Here is a 15,086-nt window from a genome sequence, read left to right on the forward strand (position 1 = left end):
AAGAAGTTCATGAATAATGAGTGAGTCTCTGATTCTACCCAGAGTAATTCCATCTTGCAACCAAGTACCATGGTGTGTTCTGTGTCAGATTGCAGCAGAACAAACTCACCATTAGACACATTAAAATGCTATGGTGACAGACAAATGAATTTTTATTCCTACCTTTCAAAGTTTTCCAATATAAACTCCCTTTACTCAAAATGAATAACTTTGTTTCAAAATATATAAAGAGAATGGTTTCAAATGATTTTCAAAACTCTAAAGTTGTATCTTCTATCATTTTCTTGACCTCTCAACAGTCTCCTTGTCCATAAGATGAGAATAACATCATGGGTGCTCTCTTACAAGGGTTGAAAGGGCTCAGTCAAGTAACAGGAGAAAGCACCAGTGTGTACAGACAGAGCGGGCGGCCAGTACACATCAGTCATCACTGTCATTATTACCCACGAGCTGGATATTACCTAACCTGGTGTTTAGTAACCCTGCCACCTCCCACCAAAGCACTTACCCCAGGGAAGACTGAGACGAGTAAGAAGGAAGTATCTGGCATCCAGTTTCCAACGGTGTCTGAGTCCTAAGGGAGACTTGTCCTACCACCTTCAGGGTTTCCTCTTGTGACAGGATGGGGTCACGGGCCAACACCACATCTACCCTTGGATCTAACAGTAAAATCAAGAGTTTTCTATTCCCAGGCACTCTGTGTTAAAGCACACCTGTACCTGTATCAAAACCTCAACTACTCAGACAGCCCACACTAAGAAAGTACGTCAGAAGCACACCAAGAGCTTCCAGTTCTGTTAGCACTGATCCCTCATATTTGTTCCTGTTCCATCGCTTCTCTCCTCCCTAGATCAGAAGTCTTCCCACCCCACAACTCCTGGATTCACAGGCCTCAGCACTGCCACAAACTCCCAAGTGATCAGACACTGGCTTTGCAGGGTATCAGCAAGTCCCACACCCTCCCAGCATCCTGAGACAAAGGGGATCTTTTGGGACAGCAAGCTGACTGCTTACACTGTCTCTACAAACCAGTCACTGAAGACCTTAAACTACTGGGATAAACATATTGAGATCAACGGGTATGTAACATAATTCATAAATAAATATGATATGCTAAAACAACTCAACCTTATACTACACGAAACTACATAAACATATTATTGTTATTATTTGGCAGGCAGGGGTTCCTGGGAGGCAGCTTTTGTTCCCAGATAGGGTCTTTCTATGTATTCCAGGCTGGCCTCAAATAACTGCAACCCTACAACTTAGGATTACAAGTATGGACACGACACCTGGCTTGGTTATAAATTCTCTTTAAATGGACAAGACTTGGGCTGGCTATTTCTGTCTCAGACACAGGCACAAATGGCTCAGTCTTGGAGGACTTCCTAATTGCCTTCTAGATGCTGACATGGTTGTAAAAAAACTACCTACAGCTGTCCCATCTCCAGGGAAAGAGGAACAGGAGGCCTGTACAAGACAGAGTCTCAAACTAGAACAAGCCTCCCACTACTCTCCCACCTTTGAGCTTCTGGAGAGCTCACCAATGGCTTCTGCTCTGTTCCTCTCTGTCACAGAAGCCACAGCCTATAAGGGCCAGGCAGCCACAGAAGCACTGCAGTGGAGGAGGCTGTGCCTTACCCTGGGCCCCACTGGCCAGTTCCCAGTCCTGCTGGGCATCGGCGCTCATCTCCCCAGGCTCACTCTTACTGCCAAGGTCCAGGCAGTCGACAAGATCTGGCAGCTGTACAGAACTGTCATATGCAGGGTCCATGTAGTGGTAGAAACCAGGAATCAGGAAAGTGATGTTCTAGGGAGCAAAGCAGGGACATTTCAGAATCTAGGAGGATTCATTCTGACCCACTGAACTCATCCTCTGGAAAAAATGAAAATATCAGCAATATGAACAGTTCAGCCCTCAGAGTGGGAAAGATCTTGGGTCACACGAGTTTGGCTAATTTACAGACACATAATGCACAATTTTTTTCATTTTTTTTTTTTAATAAAAAAGGCAAACAACACAGAAAGACAACCAATACCTACATGTCTCCAAGCAGACATCTGGCCTGTGGCTTCATATTCTCTGCTCTAGGTAGAGTAGAGACCCTGTATTTGCCAAGCTAACATCATAGAGCTCTTGGTCCAAGAACACTGATGTGCACCCATCAGGGCCCAAATTATCACAGTAAGATCTGCTCACTCAGATGCTGCTTTTGAACTGTATGCAGCCTCCATCCTGGACAGCTGCCGGTGAGGGCCAAGCATCTATACCTACAAGACTCTAAGAGTCTCCATGCCTGTAATACTCATCCAGAAAGCCGTCATCCAGGGAGTATGCTAACTGCTTTTTAATCAAGAAAGCTCAACTAAACTTTAGGTTAGTTACTCCTTAAGGTTTTATTGAACAGCAGAATAACGTCTTTTTAGAGCCTTATAGGAGAATACTCCTAACCACCTGTCACACACATTCTAGTATCAGCCAGTAGAAATGACAAAAAGAGACAGAAGCCCCTGCCCTGGAGGCAGTCCCCAGGTGGTCAAGGTGCTGAGTAAAGGCCGTAAGCACCTGCACCCAGGAACCAGTGAGCTTGGTGGGCTTCCACAGGTGTCCACAGGAGGGGAGGGACAGGCAGGTGCCAAAAGTGGCAGGAGTGGGTGGCTTCCCAAGGCTGCTCCATGATCCCCTCTAGCATATGGGAGGCATGCGCCCTTCCAGTGGGCTCAGAACACCACTGGAATCCATCTCCTAACTAAGAAGAAGTTGTGGGAGCTGTGAGGCATGGCTTCCAGGACTGAGATGAGACTTAAAAGGCAGGATGCTCCCATGAATGTTCCAAACAGCATCCAAGCCAAGAATCTGAGTTCTCAGGGCCTCAGGACTCCACACTCAGCTAGTGGGTTGTCCCAGCTGGAACAAAATGAACTTTCCCTACTAAGCCTGGCCTAACAGGCTCATTCATGACTCAGAGTGTTACACTGTCTATGGAGGCTTGTACAGAGCCATGATGAGACTGCACCCTACAGGCCTGGGTAAAAATAAAAGGGAAATTAAGGCGAATGGCCTGTCTCCTGGTGAGTAAGACATCTACCCAAGCCCAAGCCCAAGCTCAGGAAAAGCGGTTACAGAATCCTTTCTCCTCCATTGCCCACCACCAACTATGCTCACTCAGGATGTGTGCACTAGTAGTATCCACAGTGTGATCAAAACCTGGTTCAAAAGGCCAGACCAGAGTCAGCTGGGTGGGAACAGAGATCCCAAGCAGAGGACCCACATCCATCTCTGGAATGATCCAGGACACAATTCAAGAGTGGCCACTGATGTGGACCCAGGAATATGAGCTGGTTGGTTGTAAACAGGATGAGTATAGACTGTAAGTTCTACAGCCCATCAGGTACAGGTCCCATGAACATGTAGAACAGTTTCCTCAGAGTACTGCGGATCTAGGAAACTAGGCAAGCCTACCTTACCCAGGAGCTCAGTCTTCCCATAACCAAACAACCTTAGTGCAAAGCTGTGGTTGACACCATAAATTGTGCCATCAGGCAGGAGGGTGATGAGGCCACTGATGGTGCAGAACACCCACACAGATGCCTGGTAACCTGGTTCAGAAGCAGCCTCACTGTCAGCTACAGTCTTTCCACTGGGCTTGGATTTGAGCTTCAGACTCAGAGGGAAGGTGGTACCATCTCTGGCTCTCCCAACGGACCTTTGAATCTTGAGACTCTGAAAGACAGGGCAGCTGCATTTCAGTACTACAGAAGTACCATGTAAACAGAATCCTGAGCTGTCATGTTTCAGATCCAAACTGCACTCACGTGTCGGTGCTAGGAACATCCCTCACCCATGCTGCTCCCCTTGACTATTCCCTAGCCCCACCCTGTCCAAAGAAACCAAAACCTTGGGAACAGCAGCGGCAGGCTTGGAGGACTCAGGGTCCAGAACGAATGCATAATGAGACGACCAAGGTGCAAGCCAATGAGGGGACTGGACCTAGCCTCATCCCGAGCAGGCATTTGTGCCAAACTACAGCCTGCTGGTATAGAGAGGCTGCATCCTTCTCCTCAGCTCCAAGTCTGGAAGGGAAAGAGCTGTCACGTTTCTCCAGCACCTCTTAGTCTCAGTGAATGTATAGTCCATCTATGAGAGTAGCTGTGATGATGAGGGTCACCATGACAGAATCTAGAACCACCTTCAAGACAGGCCTCTGGGTATGTGTAGGGGAGTTATCTTCATTGCATTGATTAAGGTGGGAAGACCCGCCCACTGTGGGCGGCGCCATTCCCTTGGCTGGGATCCTGCACTGTGCAAGTAGAGAGAGGGGACTAAGCAGCAGCATGCGGTCATCACTCTCTGCTTCCTGACTGTGGGAGCAATGTGACCGGCTGCCTCGTACTCCTGCTGCCTTAGACGGTACCCTTCAACTGTAAGCTAATATAAACCCTCTTTCTCAAGTTGCTTTTCTCAGAGTATTCCTTTTTCATAGTAACAAGAGAAGCAACTAAGACAGCAGTCACGGTTGCACACCCAGTCCTCTGTCCCTCCATCCTAGAGGCATTGCTTTCCTACTGTAACTGTCCACTGAGGGAACCATTTACCTTCTCAGCTCCTCCCCCAACATACAACCAAATCCTCACATTATATACCATCTACTTCAATTATGTGGAAGCCATGTGATTTTCCAATGAAGATTTTGAATATAGCCAGGCATGGTGATGTACACTGTAATCCTAACACTTGGATGGCAGACAGATGGATCCCTGTGAGTTTGAGACCAGTCTGGTCTACATAGAGAGTTCCAGGACAGTGAGGACTACACAAAGAAACCTTGTCTCAAATAAACTAAACTAAAAAAACACACTTGACTAGTGCAGTGTTTCTAACCAGGATGAATCAGGTTTCAGGTGAGAACCTAGACCTTGGCTTTCTTTTCCACTGTTTCAGGGCCTACCCTGGAAGACACAAAAAGTTAGGGACTATGCTGGAGGTCTGGTGGCTCATCTTCCCTGTCCTGAGCATAGCGAGGACTCAGCCTATGAGCCCTGAACAATGGTCTAAATGAGAATTCAAAACCCATCTACCTCAGAGGGAGGAGCTGACCAGGACCCACCTCTGCCAATCTCATTTGACCCCAAGACTCATGAATCCAACAATGCGAAGGGACACAGACTTCCCCTTGTATAGATTCCATCTGCTACGAGAGGAGATGGTGACTGGTTTTGGGCTGAGAAGATTCTTACATATGTCTTCTCCTGCCATCTCCAGGACACCTGCCTCAGGAAGTTAGAAGACTGCCTGTGAGCTGGTCAGGAGCAGTTTTGTTGTACAGGACTCTACATACAGTACTGCCACCAGCCAATGCCCTGCCAATCTGTTGGCTACTTCTTCAGAGTAGAACAGAAAATGCAGAGGGCAAGACAACTCTATGAGTTCAAGGCCAACCTGGTCTACGGACTGAGTTCCAGGATAGCCAAGGCTACACAGAGAAACCTAGTCTCAAAAAACAAAGCAAAACAAAAAGCAAAAAGCCCTGGCCCATACCAGACTCTTCAGTAACAACATCCCATGCAAACCTGCATCTCATGAACTAGAAAATTTCACATATAAAAGTCAGCATAGGGGACTAAGTATAGAAAACCATACCTGGGGAATATTCTGAATGGTCTTTCCTTTGAAATAAAAAAGAAGAGGGAAGGGAGGGAGGGAGGGAGGGAGGGAGGGAGGGAGGGAGGGAGGGAGGGAGGGAAGGGAGGGAGGGAGGAGGAAGGAAGGAAGGAAGGAAGGAAGGAAGGAAGGAAGGAAAGAAGGGGAAAAAACCTTTTCTTACAAAGTTAGCAAAACCGCCAAGCGTGGTGGCGCACGCCTTTAATCCCAGCACTCGGGAGGTAGAGGCAGGAGGATCTCTGTGAGTTCGAGGCCAGCCTGGTCTACAAGGTAAGTTCCAGGACAGCCAAGGCTACACAGGTCTGAAGAGAAAAATGAGGGAAGGACCAATCAGAATCTCTCTTCTGCAGCTGGGATGCCCCATGTAAAACTCCAGGCTCTCTGCTTTTGAGCTCTGGCCCTTCCTCCATAGGCCCTCAGGGTTCTCAGACCTTCAGTTTTAGATGAGCCACACCCAGGGCACACCCTAGGGTCTCCAGCTTGCAGGGGGGCTCATAATCACAGCATCAACTCCCCGAAATAATCATGTGTCTCTATATAAAATCCTACCTGTTCTGTTTAAAGACTCTAACCAGGGTACAAGGTTACCCTATAGATCAGCCCATTCTCCTGGACCCTCAGGAAGCTGAGGGCTGGGGGGACAAGGCTCGTCAGCCAGGAGACCACATGACTCTAGGCTTTGGTGGAGCCTCAAAGAGCTGGAGCTTTGTCCCAGCCAAGAACGATCCTGCAGTCAAGTTACAGGGTCTAGTCTAAGAACTCAAGACCCAGCAGCACCCAGCACAGATGGTTCAGGCACCTACCTTTGGGACGTGTTGGCCAGGAGGAGGGAGCTGCATAGATGGAATCAAGTCTGTGACACACTGCCCAACTACATCCTTTGCAGATGTGAACCCATGGAGATGAGCAAAGAGACTGTCACATGATGTGATAGTTCCCTGGGGGGACAAAAAAGCAATGCTCCTGACAGAAGCTTCTCACACTTATCTTTAAATGTCACTGAAGTTTATGCTCTAGTGTTTATAAACCAAATGCAAAAACAATGTCACAACTTCTGTATCCAAAGCACAAGAGACATGCCATGGGCTTTCACAAGAACAATACCATTTCCTCATTGTCCCCAAATGACTTTCTTGAACACTCTCCAAAAGCCCTGCTCCAGCCGGGTGGTGGTGGCACATGCCTTTAATCCCAGCACTCAGGAGGCAGAGGCAGGTGGATCTCTGTGAGTTCGAGGCCAGCCTGGTCTACAGAGTGAGTTCCAGGACAGCCAAGGCTACACAGAGAAAACCTGTCTCGAAACTAGCCCCTCCTCCCTCAAGAAAAGGCAAAAAGCCCTGGTCCACACCAGACTCTTCAGGAACTACATCTCAGTTCATGTTTAAGTACTATTTTAAAGGGTGACATCTTTAGCATAAGAACAATCTTGAGTAGTTATGATTCTACTGTTCCCATTTTATGGATAAGAAAACCTCAGGCACCAATGACTGGACTTCTTGCCCAAGCATGCAGTTAGTTAGTAAGGGCCATAACTAAGGCAAACCCAGTTAGGCCTGGCACTTCCTTCCCTAAGTTATGAAAAGGGAAGAGAGCATTGTGTCAGCAGGCGATCGCTGAGATTTGGAAGTACACTTACATCACTCTGGAAGGCAACCCAGGCTGAGACCCTCTCCACAGGCTCCAGAACCACTACACAGCACAAGCCCCGTTCCTGCTGCAACCTCTTTATCCACACAGAGACTGGAATCTTCTCCCCACTCCGGCTGATGACGTCCACCTGTGGACACACATTTCCTGTACCAGGATGCACAGCAACTGCAGTGTGCATTCCGCAACTAGCAGGGCAAAGTGCACCTCATCAGGAGAGACCTTCCCCGGGGCATCAAGGCTTCAGTGCAGCCAAGCTCTGCCCACTTTCAGAAACCTATCCAAGTATAAACGAGGCTTCTAGTCTTCAGTGCTACAGTCTGAGTAAATTTTTATCAAGAGGGTTTTCATACTCAGTGTGCTGGCTAATTTTTGGTTGCCACCCTTGATTGAGAAACACCTAGAAAACTCCTAAAACACACACAAGGTGTACCTATGATGGTACTTGCAGAGAGTACTGGTGTGTGTCAGTGGACCAAGGAAGGCAAGACTACTCTTGAATGGGAGGCAGGAGCCTATAAGGAAAAGAAAAACAGCAGGTAAGGAGAGCTCACATGTACACTCAACTAGCTTTCTGCTGTTGGTATTAGTGGGTTTTGTTGTTACTTGTTTTAAGACAGGATCTCATGTGGGCCAGCCTGATCTCAAGCCCCCCATGTTGCCCAAGCTGCCCTTCAACTCCTGATCTCCTATGTAGTGGGATTACAGGTATAAATTATCACCCCAGCTTTTGACGTGTGTGGGTGCTTTTTGCTATGGTTATCACCCATGGACTGAACTCCAGTCTTCAGCCTTGAACTCACACTTGCATCAGCAACTTTCTAGGGGGCTTCACCCTCCAGACTGAGGCTGCATCATCAGTCCCTGTGGCTCTGAGGCTTTTAGATTCCTAGACTGAGTGGTTCCTATTCCACTGGCTCTTCAGCCTGCACACAGTTATTGTAGAACTATCCAGCTTCCAACCATGCAAACCAATCTAATAAATCCCATCAGCCAGATACATAGTTGGTCCCGTGCTTTTGAAAAACTGACCAATATACTCAGCTTCATGGTAAGGTAGCAGGAAAAAAAGTAGGATCTGTAACTTCTCAATGAAATGAGCATTAAGGGCTGGGGAGATGTCTCAGTGGTTAAGAGTACTTACTGTTCTTCCAGAGCATAACTACTCAGTGCTACACTGGGCAACTCACAATTGCCTATAACTCCAGCCCCTGTAGCTATTACAAAGCCTTCCTGTGGCCTCCTTGAGTTCCCAAACATATGTGTACGTACACATAAACATGCACATAAATAACAATAAAATATTTTCAAAAAGAAAAAAAAATAAAGAGGCATTAATCTGCTAAAGGCTATAATTATTTTCTTGGTAGTAATCAGCTTCTTGACCCACTAATTTGTTGATGCAACTGACCCTGTCCAAGTTCTCATGCCTAGAATTTAGCCCTTAGCATCCTATAATTCAACTCACCTGTCAATGTCCTAGATATACCCAGCAGCCTAGGAGAGGACCAAAACTCTCCAGGAAAATACTCCCATCCCACCACCACCCGGCAAATAAATGGAATGTGTGGTTTCAAGGGCAAGAATAGGGTGTAGTGATACAAACGTATCATTTCAGAGGCCTTAGGAGATGGCTCAGCAGTTAAATTGGCATACAAACATGAGAACCTGAGTTGGGATCCCTTGAAACCCACTTACATGTTGGGTAGGAGTGGAGGCCCACTTGTTAGTCCAGTCTCAGAAGACAGAGCTGGATCCCCAGAGCAAGCCAGCTAGCAAGACTAGCCATACTGGAGAGCTCTGGGTTTGATTGAGAGTCCCTGCCTCAATGAATAAGGTAGAAGACTGATAGAGGATGATTTCTGATGTCAACCCTGGGTACTCACATGCATGCGCGCGTGCACACACACACACGCACACACGTATATATACATGAAAAAAGGGGAGGGGAATTATATCACTTTTCTGAAACTCTCATGTGGTGCCTGCAGTTTTTTAAAATGTAGTCCAAGCCTCAACCCTCACCAAAACATGACAACAAAGCGCCACAGCCACTACATCCATCTTAGGAATACTCTGGTTTTAAAGGGCCCACCCTTCTTCACATCTGAAGTAGGGAAACAGCACCAGGACCATGTTTCAATGAAGATGCCAAAGTTGCAGGTGCTGCCAGCCACATAGCAGAACAAAGCTCAAAGTCAGAAGTGAGGCCAGGATGGAGCCCTTCCCTTTACATGCTACTCTTGCCTTAAAGAGAGGCAAAGCAAGCCGGGCGGTGGTGGTGCACGCCTTTAATCCCAGCACTCGGGAGGCAGAGTCAGGCGGATCTCTGTGAGCTCGAGGACAGCCTGGGCTACCAAGTGAGTCCCAGGAAAGGCGCAAAGTTACACAGAGAAACCCTGTCTCGAAAAACCAAAAAAAAAAAAAAAAAGAAAGAAAGAGAGGCAAAGCATCCTCCCCCTATCCCTACCCCCCCCACACTCACCACTGTGCCAAACACCACTGCAGCATGGCCATCAGCCTCCACATGCTCCTCGCTGAGGGCTTCCACCACCTCAGAATCGGACTTGAGAAAGAACTGTGCAAGCTTCTGGCCAATCAGGTCATGACTGCTATACCCGAGGAGGCTGCAGGCTTTGTCATTGGCAACCAGAATCTGCAGAGGACACACAGATAACCATCAGTTCCTGGGGCCCTAGAAACAAAAGGAGCAAACAACACAGGAGGCAACAAGGAGGCCCAAGGCCTGCCCTTTCCCAGCACTGCCTCCAGCACCTTCCCATCAGGGGCTCAGAAATGATGTTCATACTCGGCACCTCAGACAGCTTTACCTCCGATATATCCAATCAGGGACCCCCCACCAGCCAAAACAGGCACATGCCAATCAAGACCAGGGAGCTAGGAAGAGGGCTGAAGAGGTGGCTCAGCAGATAAAGGTGCTTACAGCCAAGCCTAACAACTTGAGTTCAATCCCTGGGACCCACAAGGTAGGAAAAAACCGACTCCCACAGGTTGTCCTCTGTCCTCCACACTCACACTGTGGCACACATGCATCAACACACACACTCACACACACACTTGCATACAAACATTATATGATCAATTAACTTAAAAGACTACTATAAAAGTGTGGAAATGTGCATCACACTCCACTCCTGTCTAACAGTCTCAGCTCCTGTAGAGATGAATGTACATGGTACAAACACATTTCATTCAGGCACTAAATTTCATTAACATAACTAAGTCAACGTGCTTAGTATAACAAAGAATGCACCTCATCCTTTCTCTAGAACCTCTGTCCAAAAAGGAAAAAATTCTTTTGCATCCTATACGTACGATTAACTATTTTTCTAACTACATTTAAAACACAGATTTCTCAGTTGAAGGGACCAAGTTTGACAACTCCAAATCCACATCTACACTGGACTTCAAGCTACAGCAAATACCTCTGTGGTCTTGGCATCCACGGTGAAGACAGCCTTGTTGGGGTTGCACACAGGAGTGGAGAGCAGGGGTGCAGAGCACCCTGAAGCCAGGCCACGTAGCAAGGAGCAGCAGGAAGTACTGCCCAGGGGCCCGGTGGCAGGGTCGGCATGCTCAGACGCAGCAGAGCAGTGCAGTTTGCTTGTGCAAATGTTTTGGGCAGCCAGTGATGAGAGACAGTAAGAGCTCCACCTGTCCTCTGCGAGGAGAGGAAGGACAGAAAGGGTTAGATCTCAAACAGCTACGGAACAGGCCAAGTGCGTGGCCTGCACAGGACTCAAGCTCTCGTCTAACCCACGGTGCCAAGGAGTGACTGAAAGAGTCTCTCCAACAGCCCTCTGGGGCTCAGTGACATGCGCCAATGTTCTCTGAGATGTACAGACAACACAAGAGCCTTTCTGTCTAGGTCACACTCGAAGGCCTTACCCTTCACACCTACAAAGCTCTTGCTTACGACTCCTCTCAAACACCAGCCATCTCTAGCCGCTGCCTGGTCACTCATTCCTGGGACCTGTCAGACAATTCAAAGGCTACCTGTTGCCCACCCTTCTACCTGCTTCCTCCCATGGGCTCTGTCCCCCCACTCTATAAAGGAGCTGCTCTTAGCCACCTCTCCAATGGTTCCAAGATGCTCAGCCCATCAGTGACTCCTCAGTCCTCACTGCACTCCGCCTACCGGAAGCAGTGAGCTCTTCAGCCGGACCCCGGGTAAGCAAGCACCTGAGTGCCTTCCTCTCCCCTGCTCTCACCAGCAGATCCATCCACCTCCCCCATTTCCCAGGGCCTTTATTTACCGTCCTGGAAAGAGCAGTGTGGTTTTGGCTCCCAGACCTGCCCATAGCTCCAATCATCACCAAGACCCAACTCCCATGCCTCCCGCACTGGCCTCTGTTCTTCCTAAGTTTAAAACCAAACACATATAACCTGAGTTTTCACCACTCTCCCACCCTGTCCTTTCTCTTTTCCTTTGCGGCCTTCATCTAGAATCCAGACTTGCTCAGGACATGGCCTCCGCCAACCTTCCCTGAGGCCACCCACTTGCCCCGGCAGTGACCAAGCCAGTGCCCTACTCACACCTTTTGCTCCTGTTCCCTGAGCAGCTCCTGAAACCAATCTACCATGTCAACACTTGAGAAAGAACCCGGCCAGTGCCAGGCAAAGCAGCCTCCTGGTAAGCTGTGGCCTCTGCCTTGCTTCAGCAGCACCACTGGCCCTCTCCCAGGACCAAACACATCTGATGCCCCAGCAAAATGCTCTGTGACCTCAAGGCAGGATCCTAACCCTTACCGTGCTCTGTCCTGGCTCCTGGACATCTGTCATCCTAAAGGACTGCCCTGCTTTCTAGATCCCCCTCAGTTTTAAATACACACCTTACTGTCCTTCAATCCTCCCCCACCCCAACCTCACCAGTCACATAACCCTAAACAGGTTAGCTCTTTCCTCCTGGCTATGGCCCAGGGCCAGGGATAGCCCAGGACCTTGGAAGACACCTCTCCCTGGCAAGAAAACATAAACCATCTTTTGATCCCTGACAAAAGAGCTCCCAGGAGAGGAAACAGCAGCTCCACATTTTCAGTTTATAAGGCTGATGCTCACAGCATCACAAGGTGATTACCAGAGAGTGCCATCCGGCTCTGGCAAAGTCTAGAAAGCCCATTCTTCCTGCTCAGGTGTCTATGGGCTATGGAGAGTGACTTGCTGAGCTCAGAGGAGGCCTGGGTAGCTGGACCTTCCTGGGCAGGAGGACTCCCAGACAAGCATCTCCAGTCCTCAGCAAAACCAGGTGGACCTCCGTCCTCCATGGAGAGCAGGCCAACTGGTCACCAAACTCCCGCCTCCAACAGCTGTCACCTAGAAAACAAAGGATGTACGATGAAGGTCTGCAGTACAGAAGACAGAAACAGTCAAGCCAGCCGAAGTACTGGCATCCCAGGTCAGGACCTGTAGAGTGAGGATCGTCAGCCCAATCCTATGAACAAGAAGTTTTTTCAGAGAAATAAAGAGAGGCATGGGAAAACAAGAAAGGAAGTATAAAGGATACAAGGAATGCAGTGGGAGGGGCCACAAGAGAAAGCAGGAAATGCAGGTCCACATGTGAGAAGATGTTCCCAGACCAAAGTCTTTCTGGATGCCATAAGAACCAGTCACACACAGAGCACCCCGAAGCATACACCAATAGTAAGACCACATCACAACTGAGACAGGATATGTGTTTTTTTCAACTCATTCTGATATAAATGTAGACTCAAACACAGAAAAACCCCCTTGCCCTCACTGCGTTTCAGAGTGGCAACACATTCCAGAGCTACAACGTGGTGTCACACTAGGAAACTAACCTTACTCTCACAAGTTAATCCACCCTCCAGTGTGCAGGCTGAGTTCCGGCAGTCTTGTCCCATGTGCTCACTCTCAGGACTTCCCACAGTGGACGCACAGAGTGTTCCCATTCATCTGACTGTTAAGAATGTCAATCATAACTGTATATTTAACAGTTCCCCATGCTCAAGGCCACTCCACAGTCAGCCACTAAGAAGAAAGTACTCTGCCAGGAGTGAGCAAGGCCCACCTACGGATGTTCAGAGAATTGCCAGGGCCATCGTGTTACAAGAAAGCATCAGCAAAGCTCAGTTTGGAAAAGTTGACAAGACAAATGGTGGGGAGAAATTGCTGTGAAGACATCCTCTTCTAGGGAAGAACACTCATGGTTCCGAGAGACAGACATCAGACTGTGATTGCTCCAAACCACAGAGGCACACACACACAAAAAAAAAGTCTGCAGGGAACCATGACCAAGCCTAACAAAAAGATAACAGGATCCCACAACAATGATTCCACATGGACTACAGTAAAGTCATTAAGGTGATTAACACCATGGAAAGACTGGCTTTGGACTACAAACTGTTCAGGACAATTTCGAGATGGCTAGCTGAGATGATCCAGCCTGACAGACTACTCGAGCAAGGACTTGAGACAGCCCTTCACTTTCACATTATGCAGACTGGACAAATGATACAGGACTTGACAACCCAAAAATTTTCTTTTCAGGATTCCCTAAAGATGTCTTCACCCCCAGAAAGCAGGAAGTAATTTTAAGAAAACAACACCCACATTCCCAAGACGTGGGATGGGAGGTTTTGGTTGTTTAATGAGTTATGGATATTGTCATTGTTTATGATGGTTGGTTACAAGTTGTTAATTGTTAATGGTTAGGGAAAAAGCTGAACAAGAAGATTAGATTCACAGTTTTTGTTTAAAAAAGAAAAAGGAAAAGGAAAAAGAGAATATAGATGAGGTAGATCATTGAGTCTATTCTGAGAAAAAAGATAAAGAAATAAAAGATAAAGGATAAATGGGTAGATCACTGAATCTACTCTAAAAAGAAAAATGGGGAAGATATAAAAATGACAAAAGGTAGATTACTGAATCTATTATGAAAAGAAAAAAAGAGAATATGGATATGATAAGATAAAAAGGTCAATTATTAAATCTACTTGTTTTACATAGGATAAGTAATGAAAATTTTTTTGTCTGAGTTTATCAAATGTTACTGGACTGGACATTGTTATATATTAATGGAGTTTTTTACCTGAATCTGTCAAATGTTAATGGACTAGACATCGTTAATGTAATCTTGACTGTGTATATTGTATATACTTATTGGATATAATTTTTCTTGTATTAGTTATAAGCTTTTTTTAATTTTAGACAAAAAAAGGGGGAAATGTGGTGGTATTGTGTTCCCCAAAATATTGTGCACTCTAATCATCTGGGGTCAGAGACAGAACAGCCACAGTATTAAACATAGTTAGGCAGTGGTAGCACACGCCTTTAATCCTAGCATTTCAGAGACAAAGATCCGCCTGGATCTCTGTGAGTTCAAGGCCACATTGGAAACAGCCAGGCTTGGTGACACACGCCTTTAATCCCAAGAAGTGAGCCTTTAATCCCAGGGAGTGATGGTAGAAGGCAGAAAGATATATAAGGCGTGAAGACCAGAAACTAGAAGCATTTAGCTGGTTAAGCTTTTAGGCTTTTGAGCAACAGTTCAGCTGAGACCCATTCTAGATGAGGACTCAGAGGCTTCCAGTCTGAGGAAACAAGATCAGCTGAGGAACTAGTGAGGCGAAGTAGTGTGGCTTGTTCTGCTTCTCTGACCTTCCAGCATTCACCCCAATACCTGGCTCCGGGTTTGATTTTATTAATAAGACCATTTAAAATTCCTGCTACATCTGGAGACAAGAACATACTGTGGGGCCAATATCAGGACAACTGGTTGGATTCTCCCATGACATAG

At 47.3% G+C, this 15,086-nt stretch overlaps 1 protein-coding gene across 2 annotated transcripts in view; it reads right to left on the reverse strand.

Moving 5' to 3' along the window:
- Pask (PAS domain containing serine/threonine kinase) overlaps positions 1 to 15,086 on the reverse strand; it is a 39,267-nt gene that overhangs the window by 19,260 nt on the left and 4,921 nt on the right. For both annotated transcript variants that reach the window (XM_037210139.1, XM_028890627.2), the window contains 8 exons: positions 12,408 to 12,643; positions 10,756 to 10,991; positions 9,795 to 9,965; positions 7,299 to 7,439; positions 6,466 to 6,600; positions 3,464 to 3,724; positions 1,642 to 1,810; positions 509 to 659 (listed from right to left, as the gene is read on the reverse strand). In XM_037210139.1, the coding sequence (XP_037066034.1) occupies positions 509 to 659; positions 1,642 to 1,810; positions 3,464 to 3,724; positions 6,466 to 6,600; positions 7,299 to 7,439; positions 9,795 to 9,965; positions 10,756 to 10,991; positions 12,408 to 12,594 (1,451 nt within the window). In that variant the 5' untranslated portion in view covers positions 12,595 to 12,643. The remainder of the gene's footprint in view (positions 1 to 508; positions 660 to 1,641; positions 1,811 to 3,463; positions 3,725 to 6,465; positions 6,601 to 7,298; positions 7,440 to 9,794; positions 9,966 to 10,755; positions 10,992 to 12,407; positions 12,644 to 15,086) is intronic.

Source organism: Peromyscus leucopus, chromosome 13 (genome assembly GCF_004664715.2).
Source record: "Peromyscus leucopus breed LL Stock chromosome 13, UCI_PerLeu_2.1, whole genome shotgun sequence".
NCBI classification, from domain to species: Eukaryota; Metazoa; Chordata; class Mammalia; order Rodentia; family Cricetidae; genus Peromyscus; species Peromyscus leucopus.